This window comes from Mesoplodon mirus, assembly GCF_964341445.2.
Source record: "Mesoplodon mirus genome assembly, chromosome: 5".
In the NCBI taxonomy this organism is placed as follows: domain Eukaryota; kingdom Metazoa; phylum Chordata; class Mammalia; order Artiodactyla; family Ziphiidae; genus Mesoplodon; species Mesoplodon mirus.
Genome location: NC_138980.1, coordinates 126171142 through 126198352, shown reverse-complemented (window position 1 = coordinate 126198352; position 27211 = coordinate 126171142). Strand labels below are relative to the sequence as shown.

The 27211-nt window shown below is 37.9% G+C and overlaps 1 protein-coding gene across 10 annotated transcripts in view; it reads left to right on the top strand.

Moving 5' to 3' along the window:
* ARHGEF28 (Rho guanine nucleotide exchange factor 28) overlaps nt 1-27211 on the top strand; it is a 330930-nt gene that overhangs the window by 212791 nt on the left and 90928 nt on the right. For 8 of the 10 annotated variants that reach the window (XM_082624114.1, XM_082624113.1, XM_082624108.1 and 5 more), the window contains 7 exons: nt 1535-1815; nt 6431-6638; nt 9100-9211; nt 12378-12455; nt 13061-13103; nt 17720-17843; nt 18181-18313. In XM_082624114.1, coding sequence (XP_082480240.1) covers nt 1535-1815; nt 6431-6638; nt 9100-9211; nt 12378-12455; nt 13061-13103; nt 17720-17843; nt 18181-18313 — 979 coding nt within the window. The remainder of the gene's footprint in view (nt 1-1534; nt 1816-6430; nt 6639-9099; nt 9212-12377; nt 12456-13060; nt 13104-17719; nt 17844-18180; nt 18314-27211) is intronic. The other 2 variants (XM_082624111.1, XM_082624109.1) reach the window with 1 other exon arrangement.

The window sequence follows — 27211 nt, the reverse complement described above, 5'->3', positions numbered from 1 at the left end:
AACATTTGGGAGTAAATTGAAAATATGGTGCCCCATTACCCCTCAGTCTTTCATGGTGTATTTTCCTAAAAGCATGGATATTCTCTTACTTAAGCACATATGGTTACCAAAATCAGGAAATCATCATTGACACAGTACTATTAGCTGTCCACAGACCTTATTCAATTATAGTCAATTGTCCCAATAATGTTCCTTGTAGCAAAAGAAAATTCAATAACATGCCTTGCATTTAGTTGTTGTGTCTCTTTAGTCTCCTTTAAGCTGGGACAGTTCCTTAGTCTTTGTCTTTTATGACATTGATAATTTTGAAGAATACAGACAAGGTTGTTGTTTGTTTGCTTGTTTTGTTTTTTGCTATACTGTCGTTTAGTTTTGGTTTGACTTTATTTCCTCATGATTAGATTCAGGTTATGTGTGATTGGCAGGAATATTACAGAGGTGATGTCATGTTCTTCCCAGTGCACTGTATCAGGAGGCACATGACAATAATTTGTCCCATTATTGGTGATATCTTTGATCTACCAAGTTTCTTTTCAGTAAAATTACTATTTTTTAAAAAAATTATTGCGTATCTTGTGAGGAGATAGTTTGAGTCTTTGTACATATCCAGTTACTGATTTGACTCTCACTCACTAGCATTCCTTCATTGTTTTTGCCTTAGTAAATTATTATTATGATGGTGGTTGATTTAGGGCCCTACATTTCCCCCTTTGCTTCTTTTCCCCTTCACTGTCTTATTTCTAAATGGTGTTACTCTCTTCGTTTTTACTGTCTTCTCCCCCAGAAGTGATGCCTTTTGATGACCACCACCTCAGATCACCAGTACTTTTAAACCCCTTCCTTAGAGCAAGCGCTTTGATCAACTGGGACTTTTTTTTTCACACTGTCCAGAGGAAACTGTACTTTCTCTTCCTGGTGATGATTTTAGATCAGTCTTAGGCCCTCCACTAGCTCCCTGTTCTCCCTACCATGCAGATTTTTCCAGACTGCCCTTACTTTATGCAAAGGCTTATGGCAAGTATATGACAGATTTCTTGCTGAGATTTGATGTTTATTATTTACAGGTAATTTAAAGTTTGGGGCATTATCTGTCTTCTAGTTATGCTAAATCCATATGTCTTATGTAGCTTTATTTGGTTTTCTTTTTGTTTGGGAGACTCAGATTTATGTGACCACCACTAACTTGGTTACCCAGATTCCTATAAACTATTTTATAAGCTAAAATGCCTACTCTTTAGTTTTTCTCTCAGGTATTTAAAACATTTCCCCTCTTTTGAGTCAGTGGTTCATAAAATGTTAAAAGCATAGTCAGTTTCTGGTTTTGTAATAAAGTTTATAAAATGCTCAGTCTTCTTCCTTTTGTGAATTATGGGATAGCAACCATGTGAACAAAAATATAGCATGTAAGAATTCTCTGCTTACATAAAGCAAAGCAAAAACAAGAACAAACAAAAAAGGATAAATAAGTTGGAAGGTTTTTAAATTATGAAAACTTTATTCTTTGCTCAGCAAATATTTTTCTTTCAACTACCAGGTTGGTGATTTGGATATTAACTATATTAATATAGAGGGAATCACTGAAAACACTTGCCTTGAATCCATGGGTTCTACTCTGGGGCCTCAGAGCAGCAAGCCCATCCTTCCTACTGAAACCAGCACTGGCATGTACCCACCAAATGAGAACACAGAAGTCACATCACACACTGAAGCCCAACCGTCTTTCATGTCACCATCTAGTTCATATGCTTCCAGTTTGAATCTTTCTTTTGGTCTTCATGGATTTGAAAAGGAACAAAGTCATCTAAAGAAAAGAAGGTAAGGTACTACATTCTAGAGGGAAAATGTAGAAAATCAAAGAACCTTGTAGCAGGACTTAGAAAATTCTATTTTCTTATTGTTATTGTCCCCACCATTTTTATTTCTACATCAAAATTTGCCCCCTTTTAGGTTCTTATATTCCTCGACTTGAAAGTAAGATACATAAGAAAAGTGACAAAAATATAATAGAGGAAAACCACGAGATACCATTTAATACTTACTAGATAAGCAAAAATTTTAAAGTGTAATACCATATTTTGGTGAAAATGCATACAATAGAAACTCCTGTGTACAGTTCATAGGAGTGAAAATTGTATAATAACTTTGGAAAACACTTTGGCATTTCCTTATAAAGTTGGATACGCATATATGTTATGACCCAGCAGTTTTACTTCTGTGTCCTAAGAGACATATATAAGACTATTTATTGCAGTAGGAAATAGCCCAAATGGTGGGGAATGAATAGATAAATTACACTATAGTTACACAATGTAATACCGTACAGTAGTGAATATGAATTCACTACGACCACATCTACATGCGTAATCATGTGCAACTTAGAAACATGAAGTGGAACAAAAAAGTAGCCACAAAATACTTCAGTTAGATTTCACTTTTATAAAATGCAAAATCAAACAATCTGTTAATATAGGGCATGTATAGTGTGCTTAAGCAATAAGGAAATCATAAATGAGAATGAAGAGGATAAAAATCCCCAAATTTAAGATAGTTGTTACATTGAGTGGGCAATGTAGAGAATGAGAAGGAATAAAACAATGGTGTGGCCAATGTTCGTTTCAAGTTGAGTGGGCTCATGGGTGTTTGTTTTATTTTTATGCTCTGTAACTTATAGTTACCTTATACTGTTTCTTGTATGTGTAAAAATGTCACTAAAACAATAGTTTTACTGTATAGGATATGATTGTACATATTTATATGTGTGTGTGTGTGTGTATGTGTGTGTGTGACCCTGTACCTTTGTATTCACGTCTTATCTATTCATACTGTTGTCTGTTTTCTTTAGGGAATAGGCCCATTTTTACTGATTTCGTTTTATCCTACTCTCTACTTTCCTTAGGAAATAGCTTATTTTCTCCTCATGCCTTAGACCTCTGATTATATGTCTAGTTTTACACATAAAATTATGAATCAAAATGAAAATAGAATGCACACGCATATGTGTGTATATAAATATTTATCTGAATGAATATTCTACAGAGGCTTAATCAGAAAGGAGTGAAAGGGAGAGGAAGCAGCAGTCACTGGGTGCCAATCACTGGGCTCCACTTTGCACTGATATACAATAACTTAAGGTTATAAAACTTTAGCAGATATCGGTACCAAGAGTAATGTCTGGTGCATAAATAATAAAAGATTTTCTCTAGATTTTTATTGTGTGAATTATGGTTTTAAAGACACTTGCATGGTCATGGCTGCAAATTGAACTGATGGGACATTTTGGGCTCTCCACAAATCTGCTTGGGACCAGAGGCTGATGGTCAAGGCAAGATTCTACAGAGCTCTGCAAAGACAGATTGAACCATGTGATTAATGCATTCTGGCAGGATCTTTAAGATCTGTTGAGTTTGTGACCCAGATCTCAAGAGGTGAATAAGTTCTTTATAGGAGCTTCTCTAGCGAAAAGGAGGAAAAGCCAGATGGGCTTTCTGTACTGCATATGCAAATATTCACAGGATATCTAAATTGTATTTTCTGATCATGGTCTTCTCTGGGACATTTAAACGTCTCACTGCTGCAGATGGATTTGAATATAAGAAAAACTGTCCAGTTTGAGTAAAGGTAATTTGAAGCCTCTGTAAAAATGTCATAACTCAGGTGTAGGGGGAGGGAATAAGGAGAGGATGATGATGTCTTATGAGAAAATGGTCCCTTCTGACTTTACCTCCTGTACATTCCATCTCCTCTGAAAACTAAAGGAGTGAGGAGAAAGGACTTGAGTTCCCCAGAAAGCTCCATCTTGGCCCTGGGATGGCCATGGGACCCTCCCTTCAGTGGGTGTCATGGTGGAAGACAAGGAACAATTGATAATGAACCCAAAGTGAAATGCACCCAATTCATTAATAAGTGAATTTATTCCCAGAGGCTGGGAACTTCTCATGAAGGAGAAATTTTGGGGCTCACAATAAAAACTGAGGGGAGAATAAGCAATGCAGCATTTATTAAAAAAAATTATGTAACAAAAATTTGGTGATAAAAGACAAGTGTTTGTTTTAAAACTTGCATTTTTAAACCTTTTTTGTCTTACAAAGAATTCTTGAAAGAAAAAAAAGAATTTCTTTTTCGTTTAAAAAAGAAATCCTTGTAACACCATGAACCTTCCCCTCACACACACACATAAAATTTAAACAAACATTACATTCCACATGTTATTTTATGTATTCTGCTTTTTTCTATTCTATACTATTTGAAAAGAAAATTCTGGTCACAACCTATTGAATCTATTTCATATCCCACTAATGGGGTTTTGAAAAATGGTTATAAAATGAGAAACCTAGAGGTAATCCTGAAGAATATTATCACTGATACCAAATATCTTAGTTTAATAGCTTAACAAAGGAAAATAGTCACCCAATTTGAATGAATAGAAAAAGGAATGTTTTAAAGTATAGTATAAAGAATAAAATAAAATACTTCTAGGGTATATTCATAGTGATGGAGAAATGCTGTATATAACTGGAAAGGCTTGTGTTAAAACATGATATTCTCGTAGGCAGCCAACCATTTGAACTAATTTTCACTAGTATGGCGATCACTAGTTGAAAGACAAATGCAGAGGCACAAGACATCAGCAAATCTCCCCTCCACTCCCACCCCGGGTCTCTTTCTGCCCTCAGGTTATCACTGAATTAAGGAACCTACATAGCACCTTAAAATATTTGTAGTTACATTACTGTAATACTCAATGCATCAGCATTTACCAGAAAGGTTTTCTTAACTAAGCTTTAGTTTTTTTTTTAATGAGAAATAACTTTATGCTCTCCACCATCTTTAGGAGTTGAATTAAAGTGTGAGGTCCACCTCCAATTTGTCCTCTCCTCCTCAAGGTCAAGGTGGAGGCCCTCAATGAGTTCTCCAAGGAGAAAACCCCACGTTGGAAATCCTCAGTGGTGACGATCATGGCCTTTACTGCTGGGTTTGCTGGTGCCCAGGAGGGACCCTGAAATAGCTCAAGGATTAGAGATGAGTCTGAGTATTTGGATTAGAGACATATATGGTAGGATCTCTGTTCCAAATGCCATATAATTTATTAAGTTGAGATTCAGTGGCCATTAAATAGCCTATGGTTTTTTAAGGAAAATAACCAAATTTGAAGTCTGTTTCTGGTTCTTTGTATTTCAAAATCAAGATGGTTTATTGTGTTGTTATTAAAATTTTAACTCCAGAATTGTAACAACCAAAGAAAAAATACATTTAAAAATGCACTGTGCATTAACATGCCTGTGGAAGCCCTCGGCCTCAAAGTTTGAGTGGTTTAAAAGGTAGATGGATGGAAGGAGCCAGGAATGTGCAAGGTCAAATTCTTGCCTTTTCATTTTATGGTTATCAAAGTTAAATGAGGAAAGAAAAGCAGTAGATAAGCAGAATCACCACCTGTTTCTGACATGTAAGTTTCATGGGAATCATTTTTTTAAATCTCTAAAAATGATAATTGAATGTGACATATTTGGAACCTCACTTGACTCGTGCCTGACCCATTTCTTGACACCAACTCTGGGATGAGATATTTGCATGTCTCTCCTTGTTTTCTTATGTGTGCCTCCACCCTCCTGTGCTGTCCAGGGGTGAAAGAGGAAATGCCACGTGGTATCTTTCATGTCCAAATTGCCCCAAAGGCCCTCCCCTGCCCCCCCACCCCGTGGCTCTGTTTTGTCTGTGTTTTTAATATTTGAAGGGTAGCTATTTGGGGCTTGTAATAATTATATTTACAAAGCAAAAATCGTGAGGATAGTACTAACTTGAACTGGCTTTTGTTTCTTAGAGCGCCTGAAGTGGCTTTTGCTAGGTTGAAATGTTCATTTGGGGAAACATAAAATCTTGTTTAAAAAGAGGCTATTTGGGGGGAGAAAAAAAACAATAAAAATCACTTAAGCATGAATTTTGTTAGATATTAAACGGGTGCCCATTGCAGCTGATGCCAGTGAGAAAATCTGAATTCAGAGAAATAGAAACCCATGGCTCGGGACTTCCCTGGTGGCACAGTGGTTAAGAATCCGTCTGCCAGTGCAGGGGACACGGGTTTGAGTCCTGGTCCGGGAAGATCCCACATGCCGTGGAGCAACTAAGCCTGTGCGCCACAACTACTGAGCCGGCACTCTAGAGCCCGTGAGCTACAACTACTGAGCCTGCATGCCACAACTACTGAAGCCCGCACGCCTAGAGCCTGTGTTCCACAACAAGAGAAGCCACTGCAGGGAGAAGCCCGTGCACCACGAGGAAGAGTAGCCTCCACTCGCCGCAACTAGAGAAAGCCCATGTGCAGCAACAAAGACCCAATGCAGCCAAAAAAAAAAAAAAGAAAGAAAGAAAAAGAAACCCATGGCTCTGTCTTACTTGGTGATTTAGTTGTTTGTTTACTTTGTGCTCCATCCAGTTCCAGCCTTGATGCCCTGGATGCTGACAGTGAAGGAGAGGGGCATTCCGAGCGGTCGCACATTTGCTACACTCCAGTGTCTCAGAGTTCCTCGAGAACTGGCATTCCTAGTGGGGATGAATTGGACTCTTTTGAGACCAGCACTGAACCAGATTTTAATATCTCCAGGACTGAATCACTTTCTTTATCAAGTAGCCTGCAGCTGAAGGTATTCTTATTGGTATTAATTTGGTTTATTGTAAGCCTGAAAAATATGTTGTCTAAATCCACCCATCTCTGAAAGACAAATTACGTTATGGTCACATGTGTAAACTTTTTTTTTTTTGAAGACCCATGAGCTGCCTGAGCTTGCCTTTTTACTCTCTCCCACTCTAATGTGTATAGTCCTTACTTACAATGGCTGATTTGTTTTCATGAATCACCACCAATACAGATAATCTTTCACATACTTGGAAAATTTACCATTTTATACTGTGATTTCTGCCATCACCCCTTAAGCAAGAGAAAAGCTGGTAGTATGAAGTGAGTTTAAGTGATCAAACTTGTTTTGCACACATAAAATTTTACTTGGCACTGGTGTTAAGGTAAATAATATTGCTAAGGCAGAGGTGACATTTGTTGAGCGTTCCTGGCTGCATGAACTCATCTGGAACACCATAGACTTTGTCAGTTTTTCCATAGGAGACAGCTTTTCTGTCATTGGCGTTTTCGCATTGGAATTTCATTTTGTTGTGGTTTTTTAAAAGACTAAACTCTTCCAGTCTTGCAGAGAAAGCCCTTTTCTGTTTGGACCTATGTTTTCTTTTTGATTTCTGTTGTCCACTTGTTTTCTTTTTCAATTGAGTTTACTACTATAAAACAATGTGTGCTGTGCCCAAACATCTCATACCACAAACATATGGTGGTTATGGTAATGCTTTATTTTTGTAGTGTTCTCTACAATATACAAAACATGCTTTTATATAAAATGTTTAATTTTCTCATAACTCACCTAGGATATAAGGAGTACTTTTATTTTAATTTTTAATCAGTTGAAGTTCTGGAGAGATTAGATGTCCACGTTGCCCAAGCTTGGTGATAGAGTCAGAACTCAAATCTAGGCCTTCTGACCCCAGATCCTGAATCCTCTTCCCTCAGCTCTGAGTTCTGTGGAGCTGTCATAATCTTCTGAACCTAAAGGTCATGTGATATTTCTGGATAATAAGAAATAGGTATGATTGTTAATGTAGCTACTTCTCAGATTTGCATTTTGAATGGAACTGTGAAAAATTCATCATTACTTGGAATGAAAAGTAATTCTTTGTGAAACAGTTCCATGCTGTTCACTTTTAAGAAGAATCTGTCCTATAAAATATGTCTTGCCTGGCCTCTGTAATTACCCTGTGTAACTTTTTGCCAAAGAATTCTGGATAATTTTCAAAGCCCTGTTATGAAAAATGATTACCATGCATGACTTAAATGCAGAGGGTGGTACTTGGCTAGGGCCCTTTGTGGCCAACTCACTGTTAGGGTTATAGGACAACTCGGGTTGGCCTTTCTGACATCCAGGCCCGCTGGGTCTTTCCCAATAAGTAAGTCAGAGCCATGGCTTAAGACCTTTTGAAGCAGGGTCAGGCTTCTGTTTTCAACTTTCCTCCAGGCTCTTCAACTAAACCGTAAGCCTAGCACAACCATGTGCTTTCACTTAGGGAGAAGAAGAAAACAGTGCTTGTGAGAAGAACAGTTGCTGATGGCTTAAGTTTAGTAACACATTTTGCACCACTTTCTTTCACCTGTAACCTTAAGTGGTATCTTAAAAATGAATGGGGGTGGGCATCAATCCTAAGGCCACTAGGCCTCTGTTGCATGGGATTTGGGTGCCATAAATGGCTTTAGTGGCATTCTATTGTGTATTCATTTAAATTTTCTAGAACATGTAAGAAAAGTGTTTTTTAACTTATCTATCCATCTTGTATTTTTCATGTATGTTGCCAATATAATAATAGAAATAATAGGTAATTGGGAAAACAGGAAAAAAATAGCAGGTCATTTAAAAGAAATAAAATTGAACATATATAAATAAGTGATAATTCAAGCAAAATCCCAGGAAGTGCTGGATGGAAGGTCTGTTGAAAGATGAGCACAGACTAGAAGGATTTGTGTAATGACCTGATGCATTCTTTCCTGGAGGCTGCAGCTAACATTACAAACTTAAATAGCCATTAGGAACTTTTAAAAACTTGTCATTTTAGGTGACTGTTCCTCTACCTTCTAATAATTATGTATAGAGATCTCAGTTAATATGGAATTTTGCTTAAATGCTATAGTTTAAAGTAACAAAAATAAGCGACAACTCAGGTTAAAAAAAAAGTCAAACTCGTTGAATATGCAGAGAAAGTCATGTGACTTGATTTTTCACTTTTAACCAACATGGTTGGAATGTCATGATTGTATCCTAAAGTATATAGGAAATATAGAAACTATTCCCAAAAGCTCAAGTTTACTAAAGCATTAAAAAGACAATAACATTTTTAAAGTTGTGAGAGGCAAACAGAAACAAATCATTAATAAGATTACCTCAGAAATGTTCAAGTTGAATCCTTTTTTTAAAGGTTCTGATTTTGATGATGAACACATACTTTCAAGTCTTCCATAGAATTTTTTTTAAACTTCGTTATGATTTCTTTTAGGAATCATTGTTTTCTGGAGTCCGCTCACGTTCTTATTCCTGCTCATCACCCAAAATTTCTTTAGGAAAAACTCGATTGATCCGTGACTTTACAGTGTGCAATTCAGCTGAAGGTAAGCATTGGTTACCATTTGGCTGTGAAAGCATTCTTTTCTAGAGTGGATTTTCAGTTAATAAAAGTGCATAAAGTATGTAAGAGCAGCAGGCAAGTATTTTCAATTTCATTTTCACTATTGATTTTTCTAAGCTTAGCAAAATCCTTTTCTCATTGGATATCAGACAAGGTATAAATTTGATTTTGATGAAATCACAGATATGTACACACCTCTCTGTTGCCTTATTTTTTTTGAATAAAATGTTTTCCTCAAGGACAGTGTAAAATACGATTTATTCTAGGTTCTTTATTGTGAGGGCTTTAGAGAATTTTATTTAAGGAAATTATAAAAGTTACTTTTGTCCTACATATAAATTGCTGAAATAATCCAATTCCTCACAGTTGCAAAAGCATTGCAAAATGGATTGTCTTCATTTCTTTATTTAACAAGGGACTTTAGAAAGTTAAAATAACAGAACATACTTGAAACACAAGTGAATATATCTCAAACATTTTTTGTGGCCAATGTAAGCAATCAGAAATACAACTTTTATACAATAAAATTTTAATTGAAATATAGTATACCTACAGAAAGAGGTGCATATTATAAGCATATAGCTTGATGAATTTTCAAAAGTGAATTGAGATCAATAAAGAGAACAATGTGGCAACTCAGAGTTGCCCTTGTAGCCCTTTTTAACCGCTACCCCAATTTTCAACTTAATTCTGGAATGTAATTATTTAACACTTTCTGTGTACCATATGTTATGTAATAATTACATTTAAAGCTGTATTTGGAAGTATTAATGTCAATCTGTAATACATAGCATTATAACAAATTTTTTGTCAATGTATTAGATGATGCCTTTTTTTGTCTATTATCCTTAAGAGCCTTAGAAGACTCAGAAAGTGAGAGATGTGCTTAAGTATTCTCAATTTCTCAGCATAGAATATTTAAAATAGGATTTATTTTACTCCTTTTCCTTTCCTTTTTTCTTATTCTTGCTTTGTTACATTGCCATTCTTTTGCATCCTTATGCCATGTGGAACAACAGTGAAAGCATAATCTTTGTGCCTTGGACCTGCCATCCTAAAACAATGTCTAATGTATGGAGATGTTCAATCCATATTTGTTGAATGAATGTAGCAGACAAAATACATAAAATACAAAAGAAGTGCTACAAGGCATTTTTTCTCCTTTTTCTTTCTGGGATGTCTTTTTGGGGAAAGAGAAAACAGGACTGATAATAAATGTCAGTTTTGATTTTTAGAATGGGAAGATGGAGAGAAAGGACCAAGAGAAAGAAAGGAGACAACTACCTTGAGGGGACAGGAGTAGAAGACGATTGACTTTGCCCTGGATGTTTTTTCTTTCTTTCTTTCTTTTTTTTTTTGTGGTACGCAGGCCTCTTACTGTTGTGGCCTCTCCCGTTGTGGAGCACAGGCTCCGGACGCGCAGGCTCAGCGGCCATGGCTCACGGGCCCAGCCCCTCAGCGGCATGTGGGATCTTCCCGGACCGGGGCACGAACCCGTGTCCCCTGCATCGGCAGGCAGACTCTCAACCACTGCGCCACCAGGGAAGCCCCCTGGATGTTTTTTCAATACCATAATTCTTTCTAGGATCTCCAGGTCTCCCTAACCTTAGTTTAGGTTGGGATTCCTTTTAATGGCAGCTTTGATACCTTTTCACTGATAGTCTTAGAGATGGGGAATTAACTTTGTACTATAACTATTTGGAAAACACTTTTAAGTCTTCTGTGCAGTGTGCAAAATGGTGCCTTTGCCTTTATATCTGTAGTATCTCTGATTATTATATTCCGACAGTTCTGCTGTTTGAAATCTCAGACGACTGAGAGAAAAATGGATAGTTTATAAGGGGAAAGAGCCCTGATTTATGAATTCTTTAATGAACAAGGGAGGGTATTTTTGCTTTACATACATTCCTTAAATCTTCGCATTTGAATTAGAAAGAATAAAAAGCAGAAATCAATTCCTGTGAATAAAAGCTTGTCTTTAGACAGTATGTTTAAAAATAGGGCTATTGGATGAAGTTTGGCACTCTCCAGAAGGTAAGAATTACAAACAGGCAATTTAGGTTGAGGCTACACACTAAATGTACAAAAATTCCAGTGGATATTCCTCTATGGTAGCAAACATTTGGAGTGACATCATTTAGGTCAGTCAAAATCATAGGACTGTGAAGAATAAATTAGCTCTTAAGGAAGAAAAAATAATTTTAACTGTGTGTGTGTGATCAAAGCACAGGTGTGAAAGCTTGACTACTTCAAAGACATATTCTAATGTTTCATTGTTTAATCTGCTTAATCAGAGGTAAATTGACATTTGTGTTGTTATAAATCCTCTCTCAATGAGTTTTGAATAGTTCTAAAATTGTTTTCTATTTGAACCGAGTCCAAGTCTTCCTTTTTCAGTGGAAAATTCCCGTAAATGAGCTATTGATATAATACAGATATACAGAGACAGGATAGTCTTTCAGTCCTTTTTATACTTATTTGTGATGTCCTCTCTTTCTTGTCACTTTCAGAGGGTTACTTACAATCATTTATCATGCTTCTGTTGTTGTTTTTGAGGGGGACAAGAGTACAATGGTGGCAACTTTATTATTTAATGCTTTTTATATATAAAACAAAATCCAATCCTATATTTCCCTTGGGTACATCATGGATTTAGATAGAAAGGAATATTCTCCATGTTAAAATGATAATTACAGCATCACCAAGACAAAAGTGCCCTACATTTAAACATTTGAGGAGTGAAGTGAATGCACTTTTGAAAATTGTTGTGCACTGATGGATGGAATCCTGTTAGACTTTGTCCAGTTGTCTGAGTCTGATTCTGTTACTTTATTAGCTTGATTGTTTTGGATATATGGCTTATTCTCCTGACACCTCAGTCTGTATACAAAAAGGATAATGATTTCTGCCCATGACTTAATTTGAAGAATACTTAATGGCAATAAAATAAAAGTCTTCGAATTCTTCAGAGTAGGTTTTCTGTTACCTACAAGATAGTCTCGGGTTCAACATTGATATTTCCACATTTCAGGAGATGTGTATTCATTAGTTTTCCCCTGTATATATCTGGCCCATCTCCCTTTGCAACCTAGTTTTGCCTCTTCACTCTTCCGGACTGTAACGGTAAAGGATTTGTCCCTGCTCTGTAGATGGTGTGCTCCACAGTGGCCGTTCCCTCCTTCAGTCTCTCTCACTGTCTAAATCAGTGTCTCTGCTCCATCCCTGTAGTAAGTACTCCGGTTTGGGAAACAAGATGGCGCTACGCTGCTTGCATGAGCCTGCCCCTTCTACCCCGCCACCCCAGTCCAATGGAGGAGGGGCTCTCCCTTTCTCATGAGCCACAAAGCACACCTCCGAACTGGCTGCTCTGTAAAGGCATTACAGCTACATTAAAATGGACTCTTCCTTATGCTGGCCTTCAAGACTTTTCTTTTAAGCTTTGCTAAAAAGCCGCTAAGATATTTATTGATTCTGTACGTTGGGGAGTTAGTGTTACGAATAAGGGATGACGCTCTGGTGAGAAATATCCAGAAACATAGAACAGATTTTCTGCATCTCTGAAAATGTTTGCTGCCCCTTGCTGATGCAAACTTAGTTCACAAAATCATTAAATGTTTCCCTATGTTGGCCTCCTCCCCATTCTCTCCAAATTAGGGAAAGTGATAAAAATATCCAGAGCAATGCCCTAGTTATATAAAATGACTTTTTTCATTATTTTCTAACTTGTGGTATGTGTAATGATAATGTACGGTTGAGTGTGTGCACTTCAAACTAACACACGACTGCTAATTTGTCTGCCTTCGTTTTCATTTTATCGTTCTGTGTCTTGTAGAGCAAAGAGCTTACAGCTTACCGGAGCCACCAAGAGAAAAAAGGTATTTTAACCCTTCCAGATTTCCTGAGGGACTGCTTGATCCATCTTTGGAAATGTTTGCACATCATTTTTGATACCTGTTCAATAGTTTGTGAGAGGTTTCTGCCTAATGAGCCTGCCTGAATCCTTCGTACCCTTTGTGATATGTATGGGTTTAGGTTTGCCAGCTGTTCCTTTCAGTCTCCAGATGAACAGGCCTCAGGACTGGGGACAGAGTAGTCTGGGGTTATTTTCAAAGCCAAACACTTACAGTGTACAGCACCGTGCAGAGCAGTGTGAGACCACCTGCTTTAGGAAGGTATCCGGTTCTCACTAGGTCTGTCCACTATGACAGGAAGACTTATTGTGGTAACAAACCCCTGGAGTCAGTTTTAGAAAGTGCCTAAACATCTCTGCTGTCTGTCGTCGTAGAGTATTGCTTAGAAGTGTTAAGTGTGAAACAAAGAATAAATGATGCAGAAAGTACTTTGAGCATTATCAGTTTTCTGATTAATATGAAGATTTGAAAGCTGTATGCCTAAGCTGCTCTTTTCCCTAGAAGGTAAAACTGTCCTTAGAGTAAAGCTTGGGCAGCTGACTAGCGAGCAGGCTGGATTGCTGCACTCTGTTGGTCTTGAGAAACTAACTGCTTGTGAATCACACTGTGAAATAGCCCTGGGATTGTGTCAGAAATGGTATAAATGCTTGGCTTTGAGAGACCATGGGAAAAGGAGGAAAATGGTTTTAATTTGGGTGCTATTAATGCTCAAACTCTGAAACCTTTTACTATATAGATCAAAAGGAATTATTTTGCTTTAAATCTTGGACTGAAAGTATGAAGAAGAGGGAAAAAAAAATCTCCTTTTGCTCATTCCTATTTTTTTGAGACCAGAATAGAAATTCTGAAATGATAAACCAGAGGAAGACTAAGAATGCCCTTTAAGAATAAGCTGATGATGAAAGGACATCAGGGCAATGATGATGGTGACAGCGGGAGCAGCAGTAACTGACCGTTGTTGGGTGTTTTTATGTGCCTGGCACTGTTTTAAGCTGCTTACGTTTATTACTTCATTTAAGCGATTTGTTGACTAATTCTGGAATTTGTTCATCATTCTGGTCATCGTTCTGGTTAGAAGTCTTATCCTTGCTATCTTTTTAACAATTGGAGAAGTAATAGACTGATTGTAAGGATTTTTTTTTAATCAAAAATATTTTCCATTAAGAGAGGGATTTAAGACTGGAAGAGCCAATAACAGAATTGGTTAAATATTAGCCTATAAAATGTGTTAACTTGGATGAGATGTATAGGGATGTATTGGATGGGATGAATATTTTTCTCATATTCCTCATTCTTGTTTTTTTCTTCCTGTTCTTGGGTCCATCTTGGGTCTGCATCCCAAAAGCATCTGACTTTCTTAGTCATATCCCCTGGTGTATCTAGTAGAGTAGATATTCCATTTCCCCTACTATGTTCCTGATACCTTGTTGGATACACCAGTAAGGTCCCTGGCTAGACCTAATGCTTTGCTTTGGTCATGCAATAGACATTTACTTGGGGGTTTGCCTTCTTTGGGATTCCCTTATTTATGTTGATCACTTCATTTCTGGAAAAGAGTGCAGCCAGCTAAAAGGGGGGCTCACTCCAGACCTTTCAGGCTCATTTTTATAGGAGCAGGCACTTCATCTATCCCATCTTCTTAGGATTATATGGTACAACTCAGTTATTTTATTGCCACCATCTATCTTAAATCTGATACATCTGTTACCTTTTATTTTTTTAAGAAAATAAGAATCTGGCTGTTCAAAGTTGAAGTTTTACCTGTGTCAATTTTCAATTTGGATAGTTGGAGCTTTTTAAATACTTAGATGCCCAGTTCTTTTAAAAAATAGGTTATAGATATAATAGGTTAAGGATTAAGATATTGAGGCTATATCCATATTATTCAGATACTTAAAATATCTGCTTACCTATTGAAAAGGTAATGCCAAGAATCTCTGAAGAATGGGGCTTGTAAAACTTTATTGCGGGTAATTCCATTGGTCATCAAATTGATAATAGAGTTAGGCATTCTTGTTCTGGGATGTTGAAAGAGTTTAAGTAAATTTTTCCAGATTCTTATAAATTGAAAAGCTGTTTACATTCTGTTGTGAAATCAGTTGAGGATTCTTCCCTTCTGAGTTCTCTAAAGTACCTAATTTTTATGTAAGTGAATACCACATAGTTAAATTAGATTTGAAACATGGAATCAACCAACCTTCTACATCTGCCCAGAAGTTACACTGTGTTTCCCATTGTCATAATCTGAAAATGGGTCATGTCTATGATATTCACGTGTCTACCAGGTTAGATGATTCAGAGTTTTTAATATTTAGTGTTTCAGTTTTTTTGTTTGTTTGTTTTGTTTTGTTTACTTTGTCATCTCGGTTCTTATCAATCTTTGGAATTAAAGATTAAGTGGTATGATTTTGTCTTTGTTTTTTATAAATTGCAGTGCATCTGTAGGTTTTAAATCAAAACTGTAACATTGTTCTTGATACAGTCTTCTGTAGCATAGGGAGTTGGGAGTAGAGTCTGGTAAACAGGAACTCATTTTCTTTCATTTGAGAGAGTGTCGTTGTGTTCCTGCTGGAAAGTAGGGGAGAGGACTTCTTCACCTCAGAAATCACATTGACCTCATCATTCTTCAATTCTGAGATTTAGGTTTCCTCCCCATATTTTTCTTCTCTTAGACATTGGGTGGCTCTTGGTGGGGTCCCAAAAAGTGTTCCAGAGAGGATTCTTTCTCAGCTGTCAATTGTGCTTTTTTCCCCATTCCAAAAGTGAGCCTGTTGAATATTATTCCACGAGTTTTGCAAATTAGGATGCTTAAGACACAAGAGGTATGGAAATTTACAGATATATTAACCAATGATTTATCTAAGAAGGTGGCTGTGGAAGTAGAAAGGAAATGAGAGGGTCTAAGTTCCTTGTGTTATTCTGAGTAGTATAGGGCACTTTCACTTCTGTTTTCCATCTTTGCTTTCTAACTTTTTCAATTGTTTTCTCTCAGTAGCAAACACAATTTCATGAACTGTGCAGGGCTCGAGTGGCAGGACACCCACTGTCCTGACTATACCTGCGTGACCAAGAGGTAGCTCTGAAGTAATTTATTATTTATACTAAATGCATTCACTGAGGTTTGAACTCTCAATTATCTAATATAGAGGTCAAATAACTTAGTTTTGTTTAATATGTACCAGTTAAGTACTTATTCTATTTAAGCATGAGAAAGGGCCTTAGAAATAACTTAGTCTTTGATCAGATGAGAAAAACTGAAGTCCTAGAAGTTGTCTTTTTTTTTTTTTTTTTTTTTTTGCGGTACGCAGGCCTCTCACTGTTGTGGCCTCTCCTGTTGTGGAGCACAGGCTCCAGACTCGCAGGCTCAGCAGCCATGGCTCACGGGCCCAGCCGCTCCGCGGCATGTGGGATCTTCCTGGACCAGGGCATGAACCCGTGTCCCCTGCATCGGCAGGCGGACTCTCAACCACTGCGCCACCAGGGAAGCCCTAGAAGTTGTCTTTTAAGTCATTTTTGTAAAATGTAATCATATATATTTTGGTGCATATCAATAGTATGATTACTTTTGAAGGTATTTCCCAGAGATGAATGTATTACCCACTAATGCTGACAAGTGAGAAGTTTGAGGGATAGGAGAGACATGGGTTATGAAATGTTCATTTTGGAAATTGTCTACAGAAGTGTTATCTGGTTTGACATGATAGTTTTGTTGGTCTTTAATATATTCACTCTTTCTTTCTCTCTTTGTAATAATATTAGAATACAAGACCATCAGAGAAAGTTCTAGGGGAAATATAAAAGTTCCAGGGAAATTTCCTCTTCATAGCTGGGACTTTTTTTTCTCTAGAGAATGATTCTGTGGATTAGAGGAAAATCAGTGGTGTTCAGTGTGTTCACAGGTTGGGTACAATTACCTCTAACTTGCCTCTTATTTGGGGGGAATTTCCACAATGTTCTCTCCTTTGCAACCTAGAGTCTCAGATTGCAAATAGCCTGATTGAGGGGGAGAGATGGAACCATGAGGCAGACAGTCTGTTTCTCAGGCTGTATTGACAAAGGAAATGTGTGTCTGCTGAGTATTATCTCTGTTCCAAAAATAAATAAAATCCGGTTTAATGTCGATGGTTATTTGGCTTCTATGTGCCTGGAGAATTCTATTAGCATAGTAAACAGGGAGATGAATATTTTCAGAGTAAAATTATAAGTGTAAGATTTCCTTTATTTCTCTAATATTTTAATATGAAAATTTTAAAGTATGCAGAAAAACTGAAAGAATTATATATTAGAATACCTATTTCCACCACTTAGATTCTGTAAGTGTTAACATTGTGAGATAGTTGCTTTATCATACACTTATCCACCTATTCATCTATAAGATATATTTTTAATAGTTTCTATCCTTATCTTTAGAATAACCATTAAAGCCTGAAAAATATATATGTGTAAAAATAATATGTACAAAATACATCTGTGTGTTTGTATACATACACACACATACATACACACACATATGTATGACTGCTCTCTTTTGCTCCCTCTGGTAAGTTTTATAAGCTGTGATAACAGATTCTTTTTTGTAGAATTCAGGAAGAAGAATGGGATAAATACATCATACCTGCCAAATCAGAGTCTGAAAAGTACAAAGTGAGCCGAACTTTCAGCTTCCTCATGAACAGGATGACCAGCCCTCGGAATAAATCTAAGGTAATTAAGGTTTTATGCCTATCGTCTATAAAGCGTAGATGCTCCGTTTCTAAGCAATTAGTATAGTTTCCACTTTCCCTTTAAAATCATTTACCTTAGGTTTTGTACACACATATTTAAAAACCTCTATATTTCTTATGGGGTATTGTCCAAGTCATTGAACATACTGAGACCACTTCATGCTGGGTGCTGTTACATTTTGGCATTATCACACCTCTTGGTGTGTGGCCCTTCCGTCCTGATAGAACACGTAGAGACTTTGTATGGTTTCTGTAAGTCGATTGGCTCTGAGCATTTCTCTTTTCTCCCCACTTCGCTGCTGCGGCCACATCTAAAGACAAAAGGCAAGGATGCCAAAGACAAAGAGAAACTGAGTCGACATCAGTTTGTCCCTGGAACATTCTCTGGGACTCTGCAGTGTTTGGTTTGTGATAAAACGCTCCTGGGGAAAGAGTCGTTCCAGTGTTCCAGTAAGTTCTCGGGCCCCATGTGTGCTGTCTTCTTGCGTGCTTTGCCTCCCCAAACAGTAAGCTCCCTGAGAATAGTGCCAGTGCTAAGTGTGTTCATGTAGACTTTTGTTTTCATGTCTGTGTGTGGTTTCATCAGCAAGAAATGACCCATGATGGTTGAGTCAGTACTTTGTGTCCACAGACAATAGTCTCTCCTAGAACCCAGACTGTTATACCTCACTGCCTTCTGATGTCTCCACTTGGATGTCTAAACAGCATCTCAAATGGAGCTCCGTTCTCCCCCTTCTGTGCCCACCTACAAGCTGACCCTCTCAGTTTAATGGCAGTTCCATCATTCCAGCCAAATGCTCGTGCCAGAAATCTTGGAGTATTTCTATATACCTCTCTTTCTCTCAGTCCCACATACTTCAGCATTCCACTTGGCTGTGTCTTCAAAATATATATGGAAGTCAGCCTCTTCTCACCCCTGCCACTGTTATCACCCTGGTCTAAAGCCATCATTTCAGTAGCTTTGCAGCTGGTCTCCTTGTGCTTTTACTTCAAAATGCATAGTTCTCAAAATCTCAGTCCGAGCGAGTTCGTCAAGGCATTTGTCCTTGTGTTCCAGATGCTCCGATGGCCTCCTGTCATCCTGAGGATGGCCAGAGCCCTGACAGTGGCTGCAAGGCCCCCATGATCTCTCCTGTCGTCCACTCCTCCCAATCCTCTGCTTCAGTCCCTCTGGCATCTTTGCTGTTCGTCCAATACTCCGGGCGTCAGGCATGCTCCTGCCATGGGGCCTTTCCTGTGGTTCTCTCTGCCTGCAGTGCTCTCCCCTCAGCTAGCTGTGTGGTTTGTCCCCTCACTTCCTTCAGGTCTGCTTCAGATAACACCCCCTAGTCGGGCCTTTCTTGACCACCCTCTGCTTGGCTCATTTTCCCCCTTTTCCTCCTTTTTATCCCACTATAGCATTCAACATCATCTAACTCACTCTCTGTTCTGTTTATCAATTTTATTATCTATCTCCTTCACCGGAATATAAACCCTACAAGGGATGGATTTTTGTCTGTTGATTTTGTTCTCTGCTATATCCACAGTGCCTAGAACAATGCTTTTGCATAGCAGGGGCTTAAGTAGACATTTATGGAATGAAAGAATAATTCAGTGCAAAAGAATTTAGGCCCGGGCAGGTGAAATCCATTTCATGGTGTTTGTTGGTGGCCAGAATTAGGGGAACATTTGGGGGGTGGGATGGGAGTACAAAGGGAGGTGAAGAGCAGAGGAAGGTTATATGTAAAGTTCTTCATTAAATTCCTAGAAAATGATTAAATTAAATTTTTTTTGCTTTATAACAAATTTAATCAGTTATACATATACATATGTTCCCATATCCCCTCCCTTTTGCGTCTCCCTCCCACCCTCCCTATCCCACCCCTCCAGGCGGTCACACAGCACTGAGCTGATCTCCCTGTGCTGTGCGGCTGCTTCCAACTAGCTATCTACCTTACGTTTGGTAGTGTATATATGTCCATGCCGCTCTTTCACTTTGTCACAGCTTACCCTTCCCCCTCCCCATATCCTCAACTCCATTCTCTAGTAGGTCTGTGTCTGTATTCCTGTCTTACCCCTATGTTCTTCATGACATTTTTTTTTCTTAAATTCCATATATATGTGTCAGCATAGAGTATTTGTCTTTCTCTTTCTGACTTACTTCACTCTGTATGACAGACTCTAGGTCCATCCACCTCATTACAAATAGCTCAATTTCATTTCTTTTTATGGCTGAGTAATATTCCATTGTATATATGTGCTACATCTTCTTTACCCATTCATCCGATGATGGACACTTAGGTTGTTTCCATCTCCGGGCTATTGTAAATAGGGCTGCTATGAACATTTTGGTACATGTCTCTTTTTGAATTATGGTTTTCTCAGGGTATATGCCCAGTAGTGGGATTGCTGGATCATATGGTAGTTCTATTTTTAGTTTTTTAAGGAACCTCCATACCGTTCTCCATAGTGGCTGTACCAATTCACATTCCCACCAGCAGTGCAAGAGTGTTCCCTTTTCTCCACACCCTCTCCAGCATTTATTGTTTCTAGATTTTTTGATGATGGCCATTCTGACTGGTGTGAGATGATATCTCATTGTAGTTTTGATTTGCATTTCTCTAATGAGTAAAGATGTTGAGCATCCTTTCATGTGTTTGTTGGCAGTCTGTATATCTTCTGTGGAGAAATGTCTATTTAAGTCTTCTGCCCATTTTTGGATTGGGTTGTTTGTTTTTTTGTTATTGAGCTGCATGAGCTGCTTATAAATTTTGGAGATTAATCCTTTGTCAGTTGCTTCATTTACAAATATTTTCTCCCATTCTGAGGGTTGTCTTTTGGTCTTGTTTATGGTTTCCTTTTCTGTGCAAAAGCTTTTAAGTTTCATTAGGTCCCATGTGTTTATTTTTGTCTTTATTTCCATTTCTGTAGGAGGTGGGTCAAAAAGGATCTTGCTGTGATTTATGTCATAGAGTGTTCTGCCTATGTTTTCCTCTAAGAGTTTGATAGTGTCTGGCCTTACATTTAGGTCTTTAATCCATTTTGAGCTTATTTTTGTGTATGGTGTTAGGGAGTGATCTAATCTCATACTTTTACATGTCCCTATCCAGTTTTCCCAGCACCACTTATTGAAGAGACTGTCCTTTCTCCACTGTACATTCCTGCCTCCTTTATCAAAGATAAGGTGACCATATGTCCGTGGGTTTATCTCTAGGCTTTCTATCCTGTTCCATTGATCTATCTTTCTGTTTTTGTGCCAGTACCATACTGTCTTGATTACTGTAGCTTTGTAGTATAGTCTGAAGTCAGGGAGCGTGATTCCTCCAGCTCCATTTTTCGTTCTCAAGATTGCTTTGGCTATTCGGGGTCTTTTGTGTTTCCATACAAATTGTGAAATTTTTTGCTCTAGTTCTGTGAAAAATGCCAGTGGTAGTTTGATAGGGATTGCATTGAATCTGTAGATTGCTTTGGGTAGTAGAGTCATTTTCACAATGTTGATTCTTCCAATCCAAGAACATGGTACATCTCTCCATCTATTTGTATCATCTTTAATTTCTTTCATCAGTGTCTTATAATTTTCTGCATACAGGTCTTTTGTCTCCTTAGGTAGGTTTATTCCTAGATATTTTATTCTTTTTGTTGCAATGGTAAATGGGAGTGTTTCCTTGATTTCACTTTCAGATGTTTCATCATTAGTATATAGGAATGCCAGAGATTTCTGTGTATTAATTTTGTATCCTGCAACTTTACCAAATTCATTGATTAGCTCTAGTAGTTTTCTGGTAGCATCTTTAGGATTCTCTATGTATAGTATCATGTCATCTGCAAACAGTGACAGCTTTACTTCTTCTTTTCCGATTTGGATTCCTTTTATTTCCTTTTCTTCTCTGATTGCTGTGGCTAAAACTTCCAAAACTATGTTGGATAAGAGTGGTGAGAGTGGGCAACCTTGTCTTGTTCCTGATCTTAGTGGAAGTGGTTTCAGTTTTTCACCATTGAGGACGATGCTGGCTGTGGGTTTGTCATATATGGCCTTTATTATGTTGAGGAAAGTTCCCTCTATGCCTACTTTCTGCAGGGTTTTTATCATAAATGGGTGTTGAATTTTGTCGAAAGCTTTCTCTGCATCTATTGAGATGATCATATGGTTTTCCTCCTTCAATTTGTTAATATGGTGTATCATGTTGATTGATTTGCGTATATTGAAGAATCCTTGCATTCCTGGAATAAACCCCACTTGATCATGGTGTATGATCCTTTTAATGTGCTGTTGGATTCTGTTTGCTAGTATTTTGTTGAGGATTTTTGCATCTATGTTCATCAGTGATATTGGCCTGTAGTTTTCTTTCTTTGTGACATCCTTGTCTGGTTTTGGTATCAAGGTGATGGTGGCCTCGTAGAATGAGTTTGGAAGTGTTCCTCCCTCTTATATTTTGGAAGAGTTTGAGAAGGATAGGTGTTAGCTCTTCTCTAAATGTTTGATAGAATTCTCCTGTGAAGCCATCTGGTCCTGGGCTTTTGTTTGTTGGAAGATGTTTAATCACAGTTTCAATTTCATTACTTGTGATTGGTCTGTTCATATTTTCTGTTTCTTCCTGGTTCAGTCTTGGAAGGTTATACCTTTCTAAGAATTTGTCCATTTCTTCCAGGTTGTCCATTTTATAGGCATAGAGTTGCTTGTAGTAGTCTCTTAGGATGCTTTGTATTTCTGCGGTGTCTGTTGTAACTTCTCCTTTTTCATTTTTAATTTTATTGACTTGAGTCCTCTCCCTCATTTTCTTGATGAGTCTGGCTAATGGTTTATCAACTTTGTTTATCTTGTCAAAGAACCAGCTTTTGGTTTTGTTGATCTTTGCTATTGTTTTCTTTGTTTCTATTTCATTTATTTCTGCTCTGATCTTTATGATTTCTTTCCTTCTACTAACTTTGGGTTTTGTTTGTTCTTCTTTCTCTAGTCCCTTTAGGTGTAAGGTTAGATTAAATTAAAAATTTTAATGTATCCATTCACACTGTCTTTAATGATGCCACTTTCACTGCATGCTTGAACTTGGCTTTCCTTGGAGACTTGATTTCTTTCTTTTATGTGACCTGAGATAGCATCAAGCAAAATAATAATAATAATAAAACTACTCTAAACAATAGTCTACTAATTAAAAAACAAATAGCATCAAGCAGTTCAGCTGTGATTTAATTTGCTAAATTTTTAGAAGTTTGCCGAAAGTATTGTTTGTGGATTATTTTTTAAACATTCGTTTTATTTATTTATTTGGCTGTGCTGGGTCTCAGCCGCAGCACGTAGGGTATTTTAGTTGCGGCATGCGGGATCTTTTTAGTTGTGGAATGTGGGGTCTTTAGTTGTGGCATGTGAGATCTCCGGTTGTGACATGCGAACTCTCAGTTGTGGCGTGTGGGATCCAGCTCCCCGACCAGGGATGGAACCTGGGACCCCTGCCCTGGGAGTGTGGAGTCCCAGCCACTGGACCACCAGGGAAGTCCCTGTTCATGGGTTGTTAATGGCTTGCCCCCATGTCAGCAGTCAGTTTATGAGTTTGATGGCATATGTTTCATAGGTTGTGGCTCTTCTCTTGTTCATAGGGCTGGATCTCTTCAGCTGTACCCCCCAGCCACATCCATGACCTTTCTCTCCCCTCATTTTAAGACAAACTCCTCAAGTTGGGCAACCTCCACTCACTGCTCTGACGTCTATTCCTGCCACTTCTTCCTTAACCATCTGATTTTGGCCTCTGACCCCACTACTTAACAGAAGTCCTGCTCTTGACCTGAGCATCTTTCCTCGTTACTGTTCTCAGACTCACTGATCTCTCTCCTGTTTCCATGTTTATTGTCCCTTTGTGTAGGTAGGTGTCCTCTTTTCCATGGCACACTACTCTTCTGTTTACCACCTGTATTGTCTCCTTTCTCCTAACTTTGAGTACCCTCCAAACTCAGTTCTTGGGCATTTGTTCTTTTCTGGGTATAGTTTCTAAGTATAGTCATCCAGTCTTTTGTTCTAAAATACTGTACGGAAACCTGTTCTTCCCAGATTAACGTCTTTATCATTCACTTTCTAATTCCATATTTCTAGTTGCCTAGAGAGGCTGAGCCCCCATGTAACTTGTGGCTATATTTGAGCATTATGGCAGAGCTACAGTGTAAACCAAGACTGTCCTGGTCACACCCTGTCTGTGGGCATCATCACTCAAAGATCTTCTTGTCTCCCAGACCAACATGTCTAAAACCGACCTTCCAGTCCACATGCAGAAGGCCGTTCTTGCTGTGTTGATGGTACCAGCTCGAACGCTGGGCATGTTGACTCTTAGTTCCTCTTCCTCCTGGCACCCCAGTCCACGTGGTCCCTCTTTCATTTCCTTTCGTTCCTGCTCTGGTGGATTCTCATCACCTCTGGACTGCTGACAGCAAACTGTTCTAGTTTCCCCTCTCTCTAGGTATTTTCACTTACAATTTATTCTGGATACTTTCACCACCTTAATCTTAATGAAGCACTGCTTCCATCTGCACACATATGCTTGAGGACTTCTCTCTTTTTTGTTTACTGGACTAAGCCCAGGCTTTTCAGATGTGCGTTTGGTTCTACCTGCATCCTGCTGGCTAGTCCTACGGTCACTTCCCTGTTCAGCCTTGGTTTACAACCAGAGGCCTTGCCAGGCCTGTTGTCTTTTCTCCCGCTGTGCATGTTTTCCTGCCTCTGTTCCTTCACTTACGATAGTCTCCTATCTCTGTTTTCCCTGCTCCTCAACTTCATCCAGATTTCTTGCCTCTTCTTGGGAGGTCTTCCTTGACCACTGTGGCCTGAGTTCCTGCACATCACACTTAGGATCTATTTATCCTATCCAGTTTAATACTGGGGTATGTACAGCCTCTTCTGATTAACTACTAGCATAGACTTTATGTTCTTGGAGGTCTATAGTCACATAATGGTTCTTTTGTATCCCCTACAGCATCTACTGCAAAACTGGGCCCTTAGGCCCTCATATGTAGTTCATGACTACTGAAAGCTTAGGGATCACTGAAAGGCAGATCCTTGCAGTACAGAATATGTTGGTTCACACTGAGTTGGTCAAGTGGGTTGTCATGAAAGTTTTAGTGGAAGATGGAAATTGCTGAAAGTACACAGATTATATTTAGCTTTTAAAATGGTCATTATTTTTTTTTAAAGGCAGCGGAATTCATAGAAGATACAAGGTTTAAGGAGAAACAGAATTATCCAGACTTTTACCACCTAGAGAAAATTGCTATTCATATGTGTATGGAATCCCTCCTAATCACTAAAACAGTCAGCTTTGTATGCTGATATCTCATTTGATGATGATATCAAATGTGCTTAATTGTTCCTTACTAGTTGTGCATTTAAGTTTTTTCCAGTTTTTTCACAACGTAAATCATGTTGCAAGGAGCATTCTTTTCCACATATCACTGCCCACGTCTTTGATCATTGCCTTAGATTAAATTCTAGAATCAGTTTGAGTATATGGTTTTTTTTTTTTTTTTTTTTTTTCTTTTTGCGGTATGCGGGCCTCTCACTGTTGTGGCCTCTCCCGTTGCGGAGCACAGGCTCCGGACGCGCAGGCCCAGCGGCCATGGCTCACGGGCCCAGCCGCTCCGCGGCACATGGGATCCTCCCAGACCGGGGCACGAACCCGTATCCCCTGCATCGGCAGGCGGACTCTCAACCACTGCGCCACCAGGGAGGCCCTGAGTATATGTTTAATTTCCTCTTTAACCATAGTCTTTTAGAAGTTTTAAGATTTACAATTTTGGGGGAAGGGGAGTATTGGGCATTTAAACTTTGGTTATTAAGTTTTTTACATTGGGTAGGAGAATACAATGTTCAGATTGCTGATATTGGTAAATAACCCTACTTCATGGTGTATTTTTTAATTATGAATATCAATATTTCTAATCTTAAAAATACAATATGATATAAAACAAATAATATAAATATTCAAAATCTTGGTGTCTGTATTCTTCTTTATTAAAGCCTGAGTTGCTAGTTTTACACAAATATTGTATTTCTGTAAAATTCTCCTTGTTTATAAATAGATTTCACTACCTATATTTTGATGTTACATTATTTGATGCAGAAGTTTACTAATCACAGCTTCACTGCATATTTAACTTCCATAAGCTTAAAACTACCCTTATGCAGTTAAATGCCATTTATAAGAATTTTACTTTGTTTAAAATTAATATTCTTCTTGCTTTCCTTTTGTCTGTATTTCTCTTACCTATTTCTGTGTTTTTAATTTGAGGTGTGTGTCTTTAATTTAGCTATAGGTAATCTTTAATGTAACTGAGAGACCTTGTTTTATAAGGGTTTTTTCCTTATTTACATTTAATTTTACAGCTGTCAACTATCTTTTATAGTTCTTTGCTGTTTTCCTTGATGTCTGGTTCAGCTATTTAGACCATGTGTTGTTGTCTTTTATCTTCTTCAGGGATTTGGCAAGATATGCTCTTTTAATACTTAACTAATAATAACTTTAAGGCGGTGTAAGGCTTATAATTGAAAACTCTTATTTCCCTTATAGTTACCCTTTTTTCCCCCTAGCCTCTGTGAGTATACTGAATTCATTGTTATTACTTTTATAATGTATGTTTAACCTTTCAGGAATAATTTTCTATTTCAACAATAATTTGATATTTGTATTCAGTTCTGTGTCTCTACTTAACAATACTTTTTAAGATGTGATTCTTTAGTTTCAGTGCTCACTTTTGCTCTTTTTTTTTTCCTTCAATAAAACTGATCCATTCTGAACTCTTAATTTTGATTCTGCTTTTAATAGGTAATAGGATTTCAGGTAATTTTTTTTCCAAGAAGGTTATTGGAGTAATCTGTTTTCTGAAATCTTGTATATCTAAGGGTATATCTTTGCTTCTTTCACACAATAAAACCAATTTTATCTGGCTAAATAAATTCTTCAGTCAAACCTTTTCCCCTCAAGACTCTGCCAACACTGGTCCCTTATATTTGGGCATTTAATATTATAGTACGGTAGAAAATTCTGGGGCCTGCCTGTCCTCATTCCCTTGCTGGGAACCTGCTTTTTTGCCTAGATACTTGAGGACTTTTAAGTTTTTGATCATAGGGATATTGTCAGGCTGTGTCTATAGAATAGGTATAATTTAATGATTTTTTCCTAGAAAACAGTAAGACCTTTTTGGGTTCTTTTTAAGCTTTCTAAACATTTTTGTCAGTTGTAGCTGTCAGTTGTTACTTCTGACCTCATTTTTCTGATTTCTTCCTTAGAGAAGTGTGATCTGTCATATTTGTATGACATCTTGTTTGATAATTATACACTTCTTTTTCTCCACATTCTGGAGGGACTCTTTCAAGTTTAGTTTCATAGC